Source organism: Nycticebus coucang, chromosome 23, assembly GCF_027406575.1.
Source record: "Nycticebus coucang isolate mNycCou1 chromosome 23, mNycCou1.pri, whole genome shotgun sequence".
Lineage (NCBI taxonomy): Eukaryota > Metazoa > Chordata > Mammalia > Primates > Lorisidae > Nycticebus > Nycticebus coucang.
In genome coordinates this window covers 37,142,601-37,162,271 of record NC_069802.1, presented here as the reverse complement: position 1 = coordinate 37,162,271, position 19,671 = coordinate 37,142,601, and the positions used below count along the sequence as shown (strand labels likewise).

Genomic DNA, 19,671 nt, shown 5'->3' with positions numbered 1-19,671 from the left:
GAGCCACTGCACATGGCCCCATCTTACTATTTTGTATTATTAAACGAATTATCCTGATACTGCTCCATATTTTTTTCAGGGAAACATTCTAATCTTAGCCTAGTGCTGTTAGTCTCTCCTAATGTGTTTAATTAGATTGTAAAGGATAGTGGGTTTTTTCTTCCTTAATAAATCTACATAGAATTTTTTTGTCTTTATGTGCCTGTTTAACCTGTGCTTCCTGGCTTAGCTGGGTCTTCCTTTAGTCTTCACTGTCTTCTCTGTAGTGCCTTGCATGCTTAGACCTCTTCACAGAGGTCTAGAACAATCCTTCTAATTTTTTTTATTGTCCTACCTCTGGGAGTTACATGTGTTTGAGTCTCCAATCTGGTCAGCTAGAAGCAGATAAACCTCTTTCACTTTGTGTATCAACTTTGGGAATTGACGTTAATTCTTGAAACATAAAACGTGGTTAACTCAGAGACAACCCAATTTGATATACAGATTGTCCATTTGTAGTCTGGAATTTCCTTGTGAGTGGCAAACCTAAATTCATCCCTAGTCACTGACGTTGTGACTAAATGTAGCAAAGTGATGGCTTTTTCTTTCTTTTTTTTTTTTTTTTTTTTTTGTAGAGACAGAGTTTCACTTTATTGCCCTGGGCAGAGTGCCGTGGCGTCACACGGCTCACAGCAACCTCCAACTCCTGGGCTTAGGCGATTCTCCTGCCTCAGCCTCCCGAGTAGCTGGGACTACAGGCGCCCGCCACAACGCCCGGCTAAGTGAGGGCTTTTTCTACAGTCAGAAGCCTCTGGAATCCAAACATAGATTAGCATTGTGAGTCTCAAGTGGTAGACCTGGAAGTGTATTTGTTCTCTAACATATTAATATTATATATTAATTGAGGACCCATTATGTGATAGCCCTGAGAATACACTGGTAAATGAAAGAGACCAATTTTTTCCCCTTTGGGGGTTACATTCTAGAAGGGGAGGCAGGGAATTTCTGATAGTAATCCTAATTGCTAACCCTCAAGTGCTTCCCGTGAGTCAGGCACTCCATTAATTTATTAGGTCAATACCATTGTTATCCCCGTTTCAAATGTGGAAACTGGCCAGAGAAGTTAAGAAATCTTCCCTGAGAGACAGCTCAGAGTCCTGGGAGGAAGATTCACAGGATTTGCTAGAGAGGTAGGGGGAAAACCAGAAACTGGTATCTGAAAACCTGAAGAGGGTAGTGCCCTCGAGGAGGGGGTAGCAGTGCCAGGCGCTGCTGAGAGCGGCACAGTGGACATGGCTGGAGGGTTGGACACTGGCTTTGACAGAGGCAGTGAGTCTGAGAGGGTCAGATCAGAGTTTTAGGGGCTGTGGCTTTTAATCCTACTTTTGGCATTAGTTTTCTGTGTAAAATTAAACAAGATGCTTGTACCTTTTCTTAGCCTCTTTGTATTTTTATCAAATGTAAATGAAATATTTCAATGTTTAAAGAAGATGATGAACAGACTTAGCTTAATTCCCCTCCCCCACTCCCAAACAGCCAGTTCTCACTCCGTGGCTGTAACTGTTTCTCTGCCTGGAATCTTTCAGGATATATGTCCATCTGGCCTGACACCCCCGCCACCTGTGCATCTGTGAGTTGTTCTTCAGCTGTCACCTTCCCTGGGAACCTACCTCTGCCCTTCCTACTTAGTGATGTGACTTTCCTCCCCGTGTCCTGTCACCTTCTAGAGTGCTGTGGGATTGGCTTGTTTATCGTGTTTACTGAGTGGCCCCTCTGCTAAAATACCAGAAATCTTAGTTTTGTTCAATGATGTCTTCTAAGCATCTGGATTGCTGAACAGTGCCTGGCCTGTAGTAGCCTCATAGTTAGGTGCTCAATAAATACTTGATGACAGGAATGTTGATTCAGTGAAAATACCTGACAATAGATAATTGTCTTTTGGGGATATATTAGTTGGATTCAGAAGTTGCGTGGGATCTGTCCGTTCTCTCCATGGCCTAGCTCTGGAGACATCTAGAGTTTGATTCTCCTCTCTACCTTAGTAGAGGCATGTCTATTGAAAGAGTACCATTTTGGTGCCATATAAGGGAAAACTAAAAATATATACAGTTTCAGTCATAGTTTTCCTTTGTCTAAATTCAGTTTTGGCCACTTTCTTAATTTTTTAAAATTTTTTGCAGTTTTTTAGCCAGGGCCATGTTTGAACCCACCACCTCCAGTATATGGGGCTGGCACCTTACTCCTTTGAGCCATAGGCGCTGCCCCACTTTCTTTCTTTCTTTCTTTTTTTTTTTTTGAGACAGAATCTCACTTCTTGCCCTTGGTAGAGTGCCATGGCATCACAGCTCACAGCAACCTCAAACTCTTGTGCTTAAGTAATCCTCTTTCCTCAGCCTCCCAATTAACTGGGACTACAGGTGCCCAACACAGCACCTAGCTATTATTTTATTTTGTTTTTGAGACAGAGTCTCACTTTGTCACCTGGGTAGAGTGCTGTGGTGTCATAACTCACAGCAACCTCAAACTCTTGGGCTCAAGTGATTCTCTTGCCTCAGCCTCCCAAGTGGCTGGGACTACAGGTGTCTGCCACAATATCTGGCTATTTTTAGGGATGGGGTCTTGCTCTTGCTCAGTCTGGTCTTGAACCCATAAGCTCAGGCAATCCACTCGCCTCAGCCTCCCAGGGTGCTAGGATTATAGGTGTGAGCCGCTGCACCTGGCCTTTGGCCGTTTTTTTCTTCAAAGAAATGGGGTCTTGCTTTGCTGTTCAGACTGGAGTGCAGTGACATGATCATAGCTCACTGCAGCTTTGAACTCCTAGGCTCAAGTAATCCTCCTGCCTCAGCCTCCTGCTGGGCCTCCAAAAAACACTCAGCTTCTTTTTGGCCATTTCCCCTCCCCCCTTTGTGGCTTTTAAGATTTTTATGATTTTTCCTTTCAAATATCATTTAGAACTTTTTAAGAAATTATTTGTATATTAATGTGGGGAAGTGGTGGTGACAGAAACAAATTATGAGAGTGGTCTGGACGGTATTCAGCCATGTAATATGAAAAATAGGGACACGTGTGCTTGGATACTTTCTGGACAGTCCTCATATATTTTTGAAACCAATTGTAGTTTTGACAGGGATGAGAAATTGTCAGTTATTTGCCACTGACAATAAAAGTCATGTTAGCAAGAGCAGTTTGGTGCTGTGGAAAGTCCATAGGCTTGGAAGCCGGGATACCTGAGACCTAGGTTTGTCCTGTAATTTTAGCCATCCTTAGCGTCTACTGTCAGCCAAACACTCTGCTAAATGTTTTCCAAATGGCATTTTTGATTCTTCTGTCTCTCAATATTGCCATTACTGAGGCCTGGTGCGGTGGCTTGTGCGTGAGACTGCATGATTTGTTCATTTGTTTGTTAACGTATTTCACGTGTGACACGAAGTTTATTGAGGAAGAGAAAGATAGGTTTGTAGAGCAAGAGCAAGATACTGGTTTACAGAGCAAGTTATGTTCACCACAGACAATGAGCAGGCCCTTTGTTGTAACAAAAAGGTGAGACTGCATAATTTATAGTGAACAGAAGTTTGGCTCATGGTTCTGGAAGCTGCGACAAGTTCAAGATCAAGGCACTGGCATCTGTTGATGGCCTCCTAGTTCAGTCATCCCATGGTGGGAAGGTGAGAAGGGGAGGAGAGAGGGGGAGAGGAGGAGAGAGAGAGACAGGGAGAGCTGAACTCAAATCTACTGTAAGGTGCACACTCCCCTGTAATGGCAGTAATCCATTCAAGAGGGCATATTGCTCAGGGCCTGATCACCTCTCATTAGACCCCGTTTTCTAAATCAGTTGTAGTTTTGACAGGGATCCGAACTTCTCAGTTATTTGTCATTGATAATGAAAGTCATGTTAGCAAGAAGCAATTTGGTGCTGTTGCATTGGGCGTTAAGTTTCCAATCCATGCTTTTTGAAGGGACATATAAGGTCTGATAATTTAAGTTTGTGAACTTGCCATTGTGCACTTCCATTGGCAACCCAGTAAGGTTATAACCATGGTATATTGGTTTCTCACAGATGTGTTTGTGTCAATGTTTGATTGACACCATCGGTACAGTGCTGTGGTGTCACAGCTCACAGCAACCTCAAACTCCTGGGCTTAAGCGATTCTCTTGCCTCAGCCTCCCAAGTAGCTAGGACTATAGGCGCCCACCATAATGCCTGGGTATTTTTTGGTTGTAGTTGTCATTGTTGTTTGGCAGTCCCAGGCTGGGTTTGAACCTGCCAGCTCCAGTGTATGTGGTTGGCGCCCTCCGCTGAGCTATAGGCACCGAGCCAGAGATGCTTATTGTTTTATTATGGTCTTTTTTTTTTTTTTTTTTATTGTTGGGGATTCATTGAGGGCACAATAAGCCAGGTTACGCTGATTACATTTGTTAGGTAAAGTCCCTCTTGCAATCATGTCTTGACCCCAGAAGGTGTGGCACACACCAAGGCCCCACCCTTCTCCCTCCTTCCCTCTCTCTGCTTTTCCTCCCCCCCCATGACCTTAATTGTCATTAATTGTCCTCGTATCAAAATTGAGTACATAGGATTCATGCTTCTCCATTCTTGTGATGCTTTACTAAGAATAATGTCTTCCACTTCCATCCAGGTTAATACGAAGGATGTAAAGTCTCCATTTTTTTAAATAGCTGAATAGTATTCCATGGTATACATATACCACAGCTTGTTAATCCATTCCTGGGTTGGTGGGCATTTAGGCTGTTTCCACATTTTGGCGATTATAAATTGAGCTGCAGTAAACAGTCTAGTACAAGTGTCTTTATGATAAAAGGCTTTTTTTCCTTCTGGGTAGATGCCCAGTAATGAGATTGTAGGATCAAATGGGAGGTCTAGCTTGACTGCTTTGAGGTTTCTCCATACTTCCTTCCAGAAAGGTTGTACTAGTTTGCAGTCCCACCAGCAATGTTAAAGTGTTCCCTTCTCTCCACATCCATACCAGCATCTGCAGTTTTGAGATTTTGTGATGTGGGCCATTCTCACTGGGGTTAGATGGTAAATCAGGATGGTTTTGATTTGCATTTCTCTAATATGTAGGAATGATGAACATTTTTTCATATGTTTGTTAGCCATTCATCTGTCTTCTTTGGAGAAGGTTCTATTCATGTCTCTTGCCCATTGATATATGGGATTGTTGGCTTTTTTCATGTGGATTAATTTGAGTTCTCTATAGATCCTAGTTATCAAACTTTTATCTGATTCAAAATATGCAAATATCTTTTCCCATTGTGTAGGTTGTCTCTTTGCTTTGGTTATTGTCTCCTTGGCTGTACAGAAGCTTTTCAGTTTAATGAAGTCCCATTTGTTTATTTTTGTTGTTGTTGCAATTGCCCTGACAGTCTTCTTCATGAAGTCTTTCCCCAGCCCAATATCTTCCAGTGTTTTTCCTATGCTTTCTTTGAGGATTTTTATTGTTTCATGCCTTAAATGTAAGACCTTTATCCATCTTGAATCAATTTTTGTGAGTGGGGAAAGATGCGGGTCCAGTTTCAGTCTTTTACATGTAGACATCCAGTTCTCCCAACACCATTTATTGAATAGGGAGTCTTTCCCCCAGGTATGTTAAACAATAAAAAAATCTCCAACCAAAAAATGCCCTGGTCCAGATCGCTTCACAACAGAATTCTATCAAACCTTCAAGGAAGAGCTTATTCTGTACTGCAGAAATTATTCCAAAAAATTGAGGAAGAAGGAATCTTCCCCAACACATTCTATGAAGCAAACATCACCCTGATACCAAAACCAGGAAAAGACCCAACCAAAAAGGAGAATTTCAGACCAATCTCATGAATATAGATGCAAAAATTCTCAACAAAATCCTAGCCAATAGATTACAGCTTATCATCAAAAAAGTCACACATCATGATCAAGTAGGTTTCATCCCAGGGATGCAAGGCTGGTTTAACATACTCAAGTCCATAAACGTTATCCACCATATTAACAGAGGCAAAAATAAAGATCATATGATACTCTCAATAGATGCAGAAAAAGCATTTGATAAAATCCAGCATCCTTTTCTAATTAGAGCACTGAAGAGTATAGGCATAGGTGGCACATTTCTAAAACTGATTGAAGATATCTATGACAAACCCACAGCTAATATTTTTCTGAATGGAGTAAAACTGAAAGCTTTTCCTCTTAAAACTGGGACCAGACAAGGTTGTCCTCTGTCACCTTTACTATTCAACGTAGTGCTGGAAGTTCTAGCCAATACAATTAGGCAAGACAGGGAAATAAAGGGAATCCAAATGGGAGCAGAGGAGGTCAAACTCTCCCTGTTTGCTGATGACATGATCTTATACTTAAAGAATCCCAAAGACTCAACCACAAGACTCCTAGAAGTCATCAAAAAATACAGTAATGTGGGGCGGCGCCTGTGGCTCAGTTGGTAGGGTGCCGGCCCCATATACCGAGGGTGGTGGGTTCAAGCCCGGCCCCGGCTGAACTGCAACCAAAAAAATAGCCGGGTGTTGTGGCGGACGCCTGTAGTCCCAGGTACTCGGGAGGCTGAGGCAAGAGAATCGCTTCAGCCCAGGAGTTGGAGGTTGCTGTGAGCTGTGTGATGCCATGGCACTCTACCGAGGGCGATAAAGTGAGACTCTGTCTCTACAAAAAAAAAAAAAAAAAATACAGTAATGTTTCAGGATATAAAATCAATGTCCACAAGTCAGTAGCCTTTGTATATGCCAGTAACAGCCAAGATGAGAAACTAATTAAGGACACAACTCCCTTCTCCATAGTTTCAAAGAAAATGAAATACCTAGGAATATACCTAACGAAGGAGGTGAAGGACCTCTATAAAGAAAATTATGAAATCCTCAGAAAGGAAATAGCAGAGGATTTTAACAAATGGAGGAACACACCATGCTCATGGATGGGCAGAATCAACATTGTTAAAATGTCTGTACTTCCCAAAGCAATCTACCTATTGAATGCCATTCCTATCAAAACACCAACATCGTACTTTCAAGATTTGGAAAAAATGATTCTGTGTTTTGTATGGAACCAGAAAAAACTCTGTATAGCTAAGGCAGTTCTTAGTAATAAAAATAAAGCTGGGGGCATCAGCATACCAGATTTTAGTCTGTACTACAAAGCCATAGTGGTCAAGATAGCATGGTACTGGCCCAAAAATAGAGACATAGACACTTGGAATCGAATAGAAAACCAAGAAATGAAACTAACATCTTACAACCACCTAATCTTGTTTTATTATGTTCTTAATGGTGTTTTTTAAATTTTATTTTCTTAGAAATTTACTTTTTAGGCTTGGTGCCCGTAGCACAGTGGTTATGGCACCAGCTACATACACCGGGGCTGGTGGGTTCAAATCCAGTTCAGGCCAGCTAAACAGCAGTGACAACTGCAACAAAAAATAGCTGGGCGTTGTGGCAGGCACCTGTAGTCTCAGTTACTTGGGAGGCTGATGCGAGAGAATCACTTAAGCCCAAGAGTTGGAGGTTGCTGTGAACTGTGACGCCACAGCACTCTACCAAGGGCAACATAGTGAGACTCTGTCTCAAAAAAAAAAAAAAAAAAAGAAATTTACTTTTAAAAAGTCAAACTTTGAAAAGTATATCTCCTGGTCTTCTTTTTCCTTTGTCTACTTAGCTTCCTCTTAACTTCCTAGAAGTAAACTACCTTTTTACTTACTTATTTATGAATGACAGAATCTCAGTTTGTGCCCTGGGTAGAGTGCTATGGCGTCATGGCTCACAGTAACCTCAAACTCTTGGGCTCAAGAAATCCTGCTGCCTGAGCCTCCCAAGTAGCTGGGGCTACCGGCTCCCACCACAACACCCAGCTAGTTGCTCAGTCTGGTCTCAAAAGCCTGAGCTGGAACAGTCCACCCACCTCATCCTCCCAGAGTGTTGGGATTACAGATGTGAGCCTCCCTTCAGTCTCTAAACCACCATTTTATATTTTTCTTTTCTTTACCCTTTTCTTCTCTTCTCTTCTGTTACGGGTTAAAGGGTACAAAGAATTAGGTTACAGTGTTTGCATTTGTTAGGTAGTCTTTCTAATAATTGTGTCCTTCCCCCAAGAAGTGTGCTATGTACCTTAAAACTGTGCCCATTCCCTCCCCTCCCCCCCCACTTACTCTCCTCCCCACTGTGAATTGAGTTTTTCTCTTATGTGGCTGTGTATTAGATCATCTGCATTTTAAATTTCTTATATATTTCTGCATTTCTTTATGTAAATGTAAGTAAATAAGAATATTTTTCTTAATCCTCTCCTTCCCCTCCCCCAAAAGATACCATATGTACACTGCTGTCGTGTTTTTATTTGACAGTGTCTCCTTGTTTTTATGAAAACCAGACCATCTAGAATTTTTGGTATGCTTGGTAGCATAAAGACTTTTAAACTTCCGGGTGGTGCCTGTGGCTCAGTGAGTAGGGCGCCAGCCCCATATACCGAGGGTGGCGGGTTCAAACCCAGCCCTGGCTGAACTGCAACCAAAAAATAGCCGGGCGTTGTGGCGAGCGCCTGTAATCCCAGCTGCATGGGAGGCTGAGGCAGGAGAATCGCGGAAGCCCAAGAGCTAAAGGTTGCTGTGAGTCCTGTGTACATCATGGCACTCTACTGAAGGCGGTAAGGTGAGACTCTGTCTCTACAAAAAAAAAAAAAAAAAAGACTTTTAAACTTCCATCAGCCGGCATAATTAACTTTTCAGTAAGCCTACCTTTGGCGGAGTCTTTCTTTGACTTGTTTTTGTGATTTTAAATGCTTCCTGCCTAGCTCTAAAAAGGAAATCCTGGCACCGTCTTCAAATGTTTCAAGTTAATAAAGTAGCTCATGTTTCATCGTTTGCGTGTACAGAATACACGCATATTCTCAGCAACCTCAGCTGTTGTGTTTTTAGCGTATTAGCCCTCACTGACTATTATTTTCAAAGCTTCTTTTTATTGTTTGCTTTATACAGGAACCAATTACTTCACAACTAGGACATTTAGTTGCTGGCCATTAAATTCTATAAAAACTGCCTGTTTGTTTTTTATGGTCAGTATTTTAATCTTCCTTACCTGCAATCCGGCCAGCCTTGTCCAGCTCCCTGCCTACCCCCAGGAAAATAAATAAAAATGCACCTCAGACCATTACTTAGCAAACCACCCTCATGGAATGAAATTCAGGGAAAATTCTGTTTCAGTAAATAGTAAATTTTAAAAGGCTGCATAACTTCATCAAAAATATAGTTTAAAAGATTACAAGACCCTCTTGGGCTGTGTTAATTATAATCATATATGACATTACTTCTCCTAGATTCCTCTCCTGAAATCATAATTATGGTCTGCTTTGTGGAATTATTTTATTTTATTTTTTTTTGGTTTAGATCTTTGTTTTTATTAAATCATAACTCTGTACACTGATGCATTTATGGGGTTCATTGTACTGATTTGATATGCAATGTGAAATGCTTACTGTGGAATTCTTTCTTGAAAGCACTTGTTTAAGAGTATACTGATTAGTACTTGTATTCTCAGCCATCTGAAGGTGCTGGATGTCACTTCAAATAGGGTTTTTTGTTGGTTGAAAGCAGTTTTATGAAAATCAGTAATGCAGAATGATTTTGTGTTCCTTTATCATTCATTTCAATTTTTTTTTTTTTTTTTTTTTTTTTCAGTTTTTGGCCGGGGCCGGGTTTGAATCCACCACCTCTGGTATATTGGGCTGGTGCTCTACTCCTTTGAGCCACAGGCGCTGCCCTATCATTCATTTTTTTAACAGATCCATGGAAGGGGACAGAAGAGCTTCAGGATACCTACTGTCCTTTCCCTGTGAGGGGTCTCTGGTTTGGGTTCTGAAACAGCCATTTGTTGTTGCAAAGGGAGGGTTCTTGCTGTGTTGTTTGAGTGAACTAGCGTGTGGAAACGTTATTCTCTCCGGTTATTCTCTTTAGTCTCTTTACCCTGTTCTTCCACCGTACAAGTTTAGGTCCCTCTTTTTTTCTTTTTCTTTCTTTTTTTTTTTGAGACAGAGTCTCACTTTGTCGCCCTTGGTAGAGTGCTGTGATGTCACAGCTCACAGCAACCTCAAACTCTTGGGCTCAAGTGATTCTCTTGCCTTAGCCTCCCGAGTAGCTGGGACTGCTGGTACCTGCCACAAATCCCAGCTATTTTTAGAGACAGGGTCTTGCTCTCGCTCAGGCTGGTCTCGAACCTGTGAGCTCAAGCTATCACCTGCCTCGGCCTCCCAGAGTGCTGGGATTACAGGCGTGAGCCACTGCGTCCGGCCTTAACTCTTTGCTAGTTGCATTTCCTTGACTACGTTTGGAAAAATTTAGGTCTATAGTTTGGGAGTCATGAAGATGATGATTATGCCTCTATCCTATTTTATGATTTTTTTCCCCAGGGTATTCTCAGCTGCATTGTCTTATTTAATCATTAGTTGGGGAGATATTTTTACTTTATAGGTGGGAAACTTTATACATGTTGGAGTTTTGTGGTTGTATGAGCAGGAGTAACCACTGACTGCTGGCCTTGTGCTGACCCTTGGACTGGATAGTCCTGTCATGGGCAACAGGAGACAATTTTTTTTTTTTAAGGGACAGAATCTCACTTTGTCGCCCTTGGTAGAGTGCCATGGCATCACAGCTCATAGCAACCTCCAGCTCTGGGGCTTAGGCGATTCTCTTGCCTCAGTCTCTTGAGTAGTTGGGACTGTAGGTACTCACCACAACGCCGGGCTATTTTTTGTTGCAGTTTGGCCGGGGCGGGGTTTGAACCCACCCCCTTGGTATGTGGGGCCAGCACCCTACTCACTGAGCCATAGGCACTGCCCAAGGAGACAGTTTAATGAACAGCAGTTTCCAAATCATTTTCTTAATTTGAAATTCTTCTCCACTTACTGCTGATTCAACCTTAAGCAAGCAATTGAGATATTTCTAATAATATGCCATAGGTTTGACTAATGCTGTAGTTAAAAGAAGAACAATACCAGCTATGTAACTGTATGCAAAAACTTAAAATGTGGAAGATTTAGGTTGGGAAGCTGTTAACTGCCTGTCATGAAGGAAAGAGAAAGCAGGAGGACACACTTAGACAGTCATGTCTTACTTCAGAGGCGGTCAGCATGGAAGGCAAGGCTGGGGTGTTGCTGTGATTCGTTTTCATTCTTTAATGCTTGTTTTCCACTCTGATTGGCACTGTGCAGAGATGCTGTGATGAGAGGTAACGTGCAGTGGAGTGGAGAGTGGCGGTGGAGCCCAGCAGCCTGAGTTTACACTCAGCAGTCCCACTGCTGACTTCCTAGCTGCTCTGTGCCTTACCCACAGAAAAAACAGAAATCTGAGTTAATACACATAAAAATGAGTTTTAAATCAGGACTTGGTGTATGGTAAGCTGTGATCATTTTAGCTGTGATTATTTTAAAGGTGTCTTTTGAATAGTTTCATCTGCAAGAGAACATCTGGAGACACAGGAATAGACATGATCCGATCAGAGTAATTAAAGGCTTTTACTGAGCTCTGAGGTCCCAAACAGGGCACACGCGGGCCCTCCTGGGTGCAGCCTGGGGCTGTGAAAAAGGACCTTCAAGGTAAGGTGGGTGTTTCTCTTTGAGGGGAAGTGGAGAACCTCATTGTGAGGCTGGGAAACAGTGAGGGATGATGACTTCTGTGCTGTGCTGTTTTATTTGGGAGAGGATGCTAGGTGTCTGCTCCCTCCTGTCAGTGGATACTAGGGAGCCCCTTTTCATTGGCTGCCGCAGCACCTTTGCCAAATTGCAGCTTTCTGAGAATTATAAGTAACTTCTGGTCCGGCTTCCATGTTCTCTTCCATTTAAGGTGCCAGCCAGGGTATGTGCTGACTGTACTGCGCTCCTCCCAGCCCTTTGTCTAGGCTTAGCCAGCAATATTGGGTCTCCTAAGTGTGTTTAAAATTTTGTTGCTCTGCCCAGCAGAGGCCCATTTCATCTTGGATCCAGACCTCAGGGAGCTCTTCATCTAAAGTTAGGGTACTCCTAGCACATGTCCTCCTTTAAGGACAGAGTCCCAACTGAATTCCTGCTGTGTACGAAATGCTCTCCCAGGGTTCATTTACAGAAATGCCTCAGAATTGAATCATCCCTGTGCTTCATGGACAGGGACAGGCTGGTGAGGGAGCAAACATACACAAATAATTGGGTTCTATTGGAAAAAGGCTGTAAATGAGGGGAGAATGAAGTGTCTTGGCATACAGGAGGCAAATTGCCAGGCTTGGGGGCTTGGGGGAACCTTCACAGAGCAGGAAATGTTTGAGTTGGGGCTTTAGGATGAGTGGAGGCTGAAAGGTTTGAAAGAGAGAGACTAGTTCAGTGAGGTCATTAAACTCCTTGAGCATCTGCTGGGTGCCAGGCATTAGTATAAAATCGGAGTACTGTGCTGCTCTCCTTTAAAACTTAGTGGATGTTCATTTACTGTCTGCCATTGCTTTCTTTAAGGCAGAAGATACCTGGCAAATACCTATTTAACTGTAAAAGCATCTCTTCTTTGAGACTTCCCTGACTGCCTTCCTTACATACCTGTTAGTTTCATAGGGCTACCATAATGAAGTACCACAAACAGGAATGTATTGTTCCACAGTTTGGGAGGCCAGAAATCTGAAATTGGGGTGTGAGCAGGCTGTGCCCCTCTGAGGCCCTTTGGGAGAGTCTATTCCAGTTTCTCTTCCAGACGCTCGTGTTTGCTGGGAACCCTTGGTGTCTGTGGCCTACAGAAGCCTCACTCTGGCCTCTGCTTCCTTCTCCATGTGGTGTTCTTCCTCTGCACCTCTGTGTCCAGATTTCCCCTTTTATGAGGACACCAGTCATGTTGGACCAGGGGCCCCCTTACTCCAGTGTGACCCCATAGCTAATTACATCTGGTATGGCCCTTTATCCAAATAAGGTCACATTCTGGGGCACTGGGGGTTAGGACGTCAACATGCACTCTGGCAGGACACGGTACAACCCATAACTCCCTCTGTTCTTTCTACCTCTCATCACTGGGGCTTTCCCCTGCTGAATGTACTACTGTGGGATTTCTGTCATAGCAGGAATGTTTCATTTATCATCTCCTAGTCATCTGTATCTTCGTATCTCTAGTACCTTGCACATAACATGGAAAGTATCTCTAGTGGAGATATTTAAGCTCCAAGAATGAATAGAAATAGGGGAAGATACTGCAGAGATCACCTCTCTTGTTTTCCGGTTGACAACTCCAAAGGCCAGTGATGGATACCATTTTTATTATCACAAGAGCATACTTGATACCCTCCTGACTTTTCTTCCATTGGGCAATAATTCATTGTTGCTTGATATTCGTCATGCTTTCTGAGGAGTATTTAAGAACATTTAAAAATTGACAAGACCGGGCGGTGCCTGTGGCTCAGTGGGCAGTGTGCCGGCCCGTATACCGAGGGTGGCGGGTTCAAACCTGGCCCCAGCCAAACTACAACAAAAAAGCCAGGCATTGTGGCAGGCGCCTGTGGTCCCAGCTACTGAGGAGGCTGAGGCAGGAGGATTTCTTGGGTCCAAGAGTTTGAGGTTGCTGTAATCTAGGCTGACACCACTGAATTCTAGCCAGGGCAGCAGAGCAAGACTGTCCAAAAAGAACAACAATGACAACAAAAAACCCAAAAGTAAGTTATGTGAATACCAGGAATAGTAGTTACTCATTAGCAGAAATGTCTGTGCCAAAAGGGAGATGCCAAGAAATAATTGAATGTGTCCAAAAGCTTTAGAATTAGCTCATTAAGAGAGAGAGAGAGAATTGCAGATTTGTCTGGTTTCTGATTTGAGGTTTGGTTAATGAGGATGGATCTTCCTGGGACTGGCTTACCTTTCTTAAGAAGAAATATTCTAGTGCAACCTTTATTATTGCTGGGTCAATAAACAGTGTACTAGTCAGAATGGTATGCTCTGGAACACTAGAAAAGGTATGTTAATCTTTTTTAGTAACAAAGTCTTGCTCTGTTGCCCAGGTTAGAGTGCAGTGGCATCATGATAGCTCATAGCATCTTCAGACTGCTGGCCTCAGGTGATCCCCCTGCCTCACCTTCCTCAGGGGCTGGTGACTACAAGCGCCTGCCATTTTTTTTTTTGTAGAGATGAGGTCTCACTATGTTGTTCAGGCTGATTTCCAACTTCTGGCCTCAAGCAATTATCCTGGCCTCCCAAAGTGCTGGGATTACTGATGTGAGCTCCCAGCCCAACCTGTACGTTAATCTTTAAATAGTGTTTCACTACGACATCAGTAGTATCAGTCTGAAAAAACATGCCGAAATATGCTCATGTGAAAGCAGGTAGAGAAAACAAATTAACGGGGGGGGGGGGGGGCTGTCAAGAGAAAGAAAGCAGAAGAGAGATTTTAGTCCTGATTAAAGCTATGACTTTAAAAACAAAAAAGAAAAACTATGAGTGAATGATTTTTCTATTATTTCACTGTAAACATGACCATTCTTACACTTCGTATGATTAGTAAAGGTACTGCCTAGAGATTTAGTAGTTAAAGATGAACATAATTTAGTGCATTTGAACATTGTTTCTTGCAAAAGAAGATTGAGATTAAAAAGAAGGTAAAGTCAGGTGGCACCTAGGGCTCAGTGCTAGGGCGCCAGCCCCATATACCGAGGATGGTGGGTTCAAACCCTGCCCCAGCCAAACTGCAACAAAAAAATAGCAGGTGTTGTGGCGGGCACTTGTAGTTCCAGCTATTTGGGAGGCTGAGGCAAGAGAATCACCTAGCCTAAGAGCTGGAGGTTGCTGTGATCTGTCATGCCACAGTACTCTACGGAGGGCAATAAAGTGAGACTCTGTCTCTAAAAAAAAAAGAAGGTAAAGTCAACTGCCATATTAGCAGACTTAAATTTGAGCCATCTTGGCATCTTTTTTCTATTATTCATAAGCTGGTGCGTACTAACATCTGGTATCTCCTGTTGGTCTTTGAACCAAAAAGATAATGTTACTAGAGAGCATTTCTCTCTCTCTCTCTTTTTTTTTTGTGACAGAGTCTCACTATGTTGCCCTTGGTAGAGTGCCGTGGCCTCACAGCTCACAGCAACCTCAAACTGTTGGGCTTAAGTGATTCTCTTGCCTCACCCTCCCAAGTACCTGGGACTACAGGTGCCCTCCGCAATGCCCGGCTATTTTTTTGTTGTTATAGTTGTCATTGTTGCTTAGCAGGCCCAGGCTGGATTCAAATCTGCCATCCCCCGTGTATGTGGCTGGCACTGTAACCACTGAGCTACGTGTGCTGAGCTGCCTTTCTCATTTCTATGAGTACAATAATGTCAGTAGTTGTTCTTCTGTTGATCTGTTTGGGGAATCCTTTGTAAAACCACTACTGATACTTTTGGGGAAAAATATCGGACATCAAATTTCTTCCAAAACAAAGTGTGCTGCTGTTAGCAGATCCTGTGTAGAACATATCATGGCTTTCAACTATCAAGTGCTGATAATTCTTGAAGTTGGCAGAGGGTTGATTGCTTTATTAGATCGTTCTGTTGTTGTCTTCTGAAGAACAGTGCCAGGACAAAATGTGCTGTTGGTTAGTGGAAGGGCAGGAGATGGCTGATTGGTCGTGTGCTTCTGAGGCCACAGGTCCTGGCTCCTCCTGTCGGTCTGTCAGAGTGTCCTCCTGGTGAAGATGGTATTTATCAGGAGATGTGCTCATTATGAAACACTATTTGACACTGATTTAAAAACAATAATTTCTTTTATTTGTTTCTGTAGGAGCTTAGAAAGATTGTACAATGAATGGTGATACTCGGGCTGCAGTGGTGACCTCACCACCCCCGACCACAGCCCCTCACAAGGAGAGATACTTCGACAGGGTGGATGAGAATAATCCGGAATACTTGCGGGAGAGGAACATGGCACCAGACCTTCGCCAGGACTTCAATATGATGGAGCAAAAGAAGAGGGTGTCCATGATTCTGCAGAGCCCTGTAAGAATAGATGCCTTTTTCCTGACCCCATGTTGTAGTCTACAATTGTTTTGATACTTCAGGTCTTACTTCCTGTTGTGTGAGTGGCATGGTCAGTTTATGTTTGCACAGAAAAATCGATGCTTTGTGTATATGTGTGTGGTTGACAGAATTAAGTTTATGTCATGTTATAGACATCAGGCCTAATACATGGAAAATCCTCAATGTCATAAAGGATAGAAGACATTTATTTTAACTTTTAACTCTTATTACTTCTCCAGAGGGTATTTATATACTGGTCTTAGTGGATAAAGAGGTCTGGCTGCCTGTCACTGTCCAATCAGGAGCCAATACACAGAGACAGGTCCACCAAGCTTTATTATCAGAAGGCCAACAATTCTGGAGAACAGTCAAGAGTAGCCTCTCTAAGAGTGTTCTGCCACAGTTACAATTCTAATAATTTTTATAATGGGATACAAGGAAACAGACCTAGAAAATTTTAACTTTATCTAAAAGAATCATCAAAGAAAACAACAGAAAAGTACCCTTTACTCTAACAATGTAACAATGCTTCTTGTCTGAATGTTACTGTGTCCTCTGGTGTCTTTGGAGATAAACATCCTCACAATCAAGGTGAAACCCTAAGCAGATAATCATGGAAGGTGTGTGGGGACAGAATGTGGGCTGGGCAGACCAGCTTAGCTTCTCAGATTTCATCTTGTAGGCCGCTTTTCTGAGTTCCTGAGACCCTTTAGCAATTACTGTTTGCTCTGAAACCCTTCCGTCAGTGCCGGACATGTAGTGGGCCTTACAGGACCTGACCGATGATGGCTGCTTTGAGTTACGGTCAGCATTTTGAGCTGTGGTTGTGTCTAGCTGAGAGTCTTCTGAGTGGCGTCTTTAGGTAGAATCGCCCCTCTGTGCATGTTCTCTCGTGGATGCTGCTGCCCTTGGGTGAGCTTTACTCTTTTTTTTTTTTTCCCTGCCATGTTTTTTTTTTTGATTGTCATTTGGCAGATGTTTAGCTATTTATTTTTTTATTTTTTGCAGTTTTTGGCTGGGGCTGGGTTTGAACCCTCCACCTCCAGCATATGGGGCCAGTGCCCTACTCCTTTGAGACACAGGCGCTGCCCAGCTATTTATTTTTTTTTAAAGAAATGCTGGCTGGCTCTTATGAGCTCTTCAAGGAACTGTGGATTTAGCAGTGAACAGTATCTATAAGGCCCTAACTGTAATAGATGTTGTTTGGTTGTTATTTATTGAGATCTAACTTACTGAAATAAAGTATGCACATCTTAAGTGTCTAGTTTGGGGAATTTTGACACCTCTGTAACAACCCAGATCAAGTCTCATTACGTTCTAGTTGAAGGAGATAAAAGTAAACAGCTGGTAGAGGTGCAGTACATAAAGCAGTGGGATGATCGAATGTAACTACTCAGAAAAGACCTCTCCTAGGAGGGAAGATTAATCTGAACTCTGAATGACAGGAAGGAGCTGGCCATGCAGCAATCAGGAAGAGAAGCATTTCAGGTTGACGGACCAGCTAACACGAAATTCCAAGAATAGAGATGAGCTTGATGAGCCCAAGGAGTCAAAAGGAGGCAGCCAGTGTGGTTGAGCCTGGGAGGTGACAGAGGGAGAAAGAGGAGGCAGTAGGTCCTGAAGGCTGCGTAGGCAGAGATCAGGAGTCATACTACATTTTGCAGACACTGAAGGACTTCATAGAGCTTTAAGAGAATCGCTTTGGTTTGATATAGAGCTGTCTTCCAAACACGAGGAAATTGGCATCTTGGCCAGGTGTGGGGGTCGAGTGGGGAGAGGTGCTCCCTTGACTTTCATTTTGTCGGTCACATGAATAGGACTTGCTGATGCACAGGGTGGAAGAAGAGAGAGAAAAAAATCAGGTGGACATCCAGACTTCTGGCTGGAGCCATTTTCCTACAGAAAAGCAACAAGAAACTAAATAAAATGACTGGAGACAGCGTTAGGAAATTAAACTTCCAGTACCAAGTGTGTACCAGACAGATGCTGTGCTGGGCCCTGAGGATGCCAAGAGAGAGAAGCCTCTGCTCCCCAGTCATTTAGAACACAGTAAGCAGTAGGCACCTGAAGGTTACCAGCCGAAGTGCAGCTTGGGATCCTGGGATAGAGAAGGATGTTGTTGGAAAGACTGGCACAATCCAAGTAACGTCTGGAATGTCGGTAGTAGTAGTAACATACCAGTGTTGGTTTTTAGTTTTGATGGATGTACCATGGTAACATGGGGTGTTAACAGGAAAGGAAACTGGCATTCTGGGTTCATATATGCCACTTTTCTGTACATCTAGAACTATTCCAAAATAAAAAGTTTATTTGAAAAAACAGTTGCTGGTACTGCAAGGGAAGTGCATACCAGCTTCACGTGGGTTGGTTCTTTTGGTACATGAGGGCCCAGAATGGTTCCATAGCAGCATCGTGGAGCAGGTGTTGCCTGGGCAATCTTGACAGGAGTTAGGACTGTTACTTACCTTTCAAATGAGGAACCTGGTACTCAGAGTAAATAACCCAGCTACTGAATGTCAGGGCCACTACTTCCATTACCGTCCTTAGTCATTGAAGTTTTGCCTCGGAGGTCATTCTGGGTCTCTCTAACCTCTTCTCTCATCAGGAGAGGGGCCCCTTCCAGCTCTTTTTGGAAGTGCTCTAAACTTTCTCTTTGTTCTTCTTCTTTTTTTTTTTTTTAAATTAAATCATAGCTGTGTACATTAATGCAATTGTGGGGTGCAATGTGCTGGTTTTATATACAACTTGAAATATTTTCATCAAAGATTAACATAGCTTTCACGGCATTTTCTTAGTTATTGTGTTAAGACATTTGTATTCTACATTTAGCAAATTTCACATGTACCCTTTCTCTTTGTTCTTCTTAAATAAAATTTCTCTTTGTTACACTGAAACCTGGGCAGATTATTTTTACTTTTTATTCCTGCTGTCTGTGTAAAAAAAGAAAAAAATTAAAAGTAATACTGTTTTGAAAACTAAAAATAGAATGAGGTTGTGTGTGCCTCTAGTCCCAACTACTTGGGAGGCTGAGGCAGGAGGATTGCTTGAGCCTGAGAGTTCAGGCTTGTGAGCTATGAGCATGCTGCTTACTGTAACCTGCTTGGGTGACAGAATAAGACCTTATCTCTTTAGATACATACATTCATACATGCAAAAATATTTTATGCTTACTAGAGGCTGGTTTTGAACATCACTTTAACAACATAAAATTGGCAGCAAACACGTGTTTTGTTTGCCTTTACAATCCCTTTTCTTACTATTTCTTTGGAGCAGTTCTCTACTAATAACACCACTGGGCTTCTAGCTCACTGCTTGCCCTGTGGTTTGTAACGTCTGCATTTGCATCTCTTCCCCTCACCATGCCCTTCCTCTGCCTCTGTCTCACTAACCCCCGTCCTGTCCCCATTCCTGGGTATGTTCTTTTTGATTCCTCAGAGCCCTTCAACATTTCCTGTGAAGTTGTCCCTAAATGGAAGTAATCACTTCCTTCTGTGCCCTGTTGATGTCACTTGTACGTAACAGGCTCATTTTCTGTCCCAAACACTTGCTAAGTCATTTATTAGCCTTCTTTATCTTATTCCTCTCTAAGCATAGGTGATATGACACTGCTTTACAGATAAAGAAGGTGCAGCTTCTTTATCTTACTCACTCATCAAATAGTTAAGATCCTTGTGTTAATACCAAGCATTGATACCAAGCACTGTTCTGAACACTACAGATAAAGTA

At 42.7% G+C, this 19,671-nt stretch overlaps 1 protein-coding gene across 11 annotated transcripts in view; it reads left to right on the top strand.

Annotated features, from left to right (window-relative positions):
* The window catches only part of ADD1 (adducin 1), a 71,829-nt gene that overhangs the window by 12,858 nt on the left and 39,300 nt on the right, over positions 1–19,671 (top strand). For 10 of the 11 annotated variants that reach the window (XM_053577955.1, XM_053577960.1, XM_053577954.1 and 7 more), the window contains one exon: positions 15,710–15,924. In XM_053577955.1, the coding sequence (XP_053433930.1) occupies positions 15,730–15,924 (195 nt within the window). In that variant the 5' untranslated portion in view covers positions 15,710–15,729. Of the gene's footprint in view, positions 1–9,681; positions 11,558–15,709; positions 15,925–19,671 lie in introns of those variants that run through there. The other variant, XM_053577950.1, reaches the window with a different exon arrangement.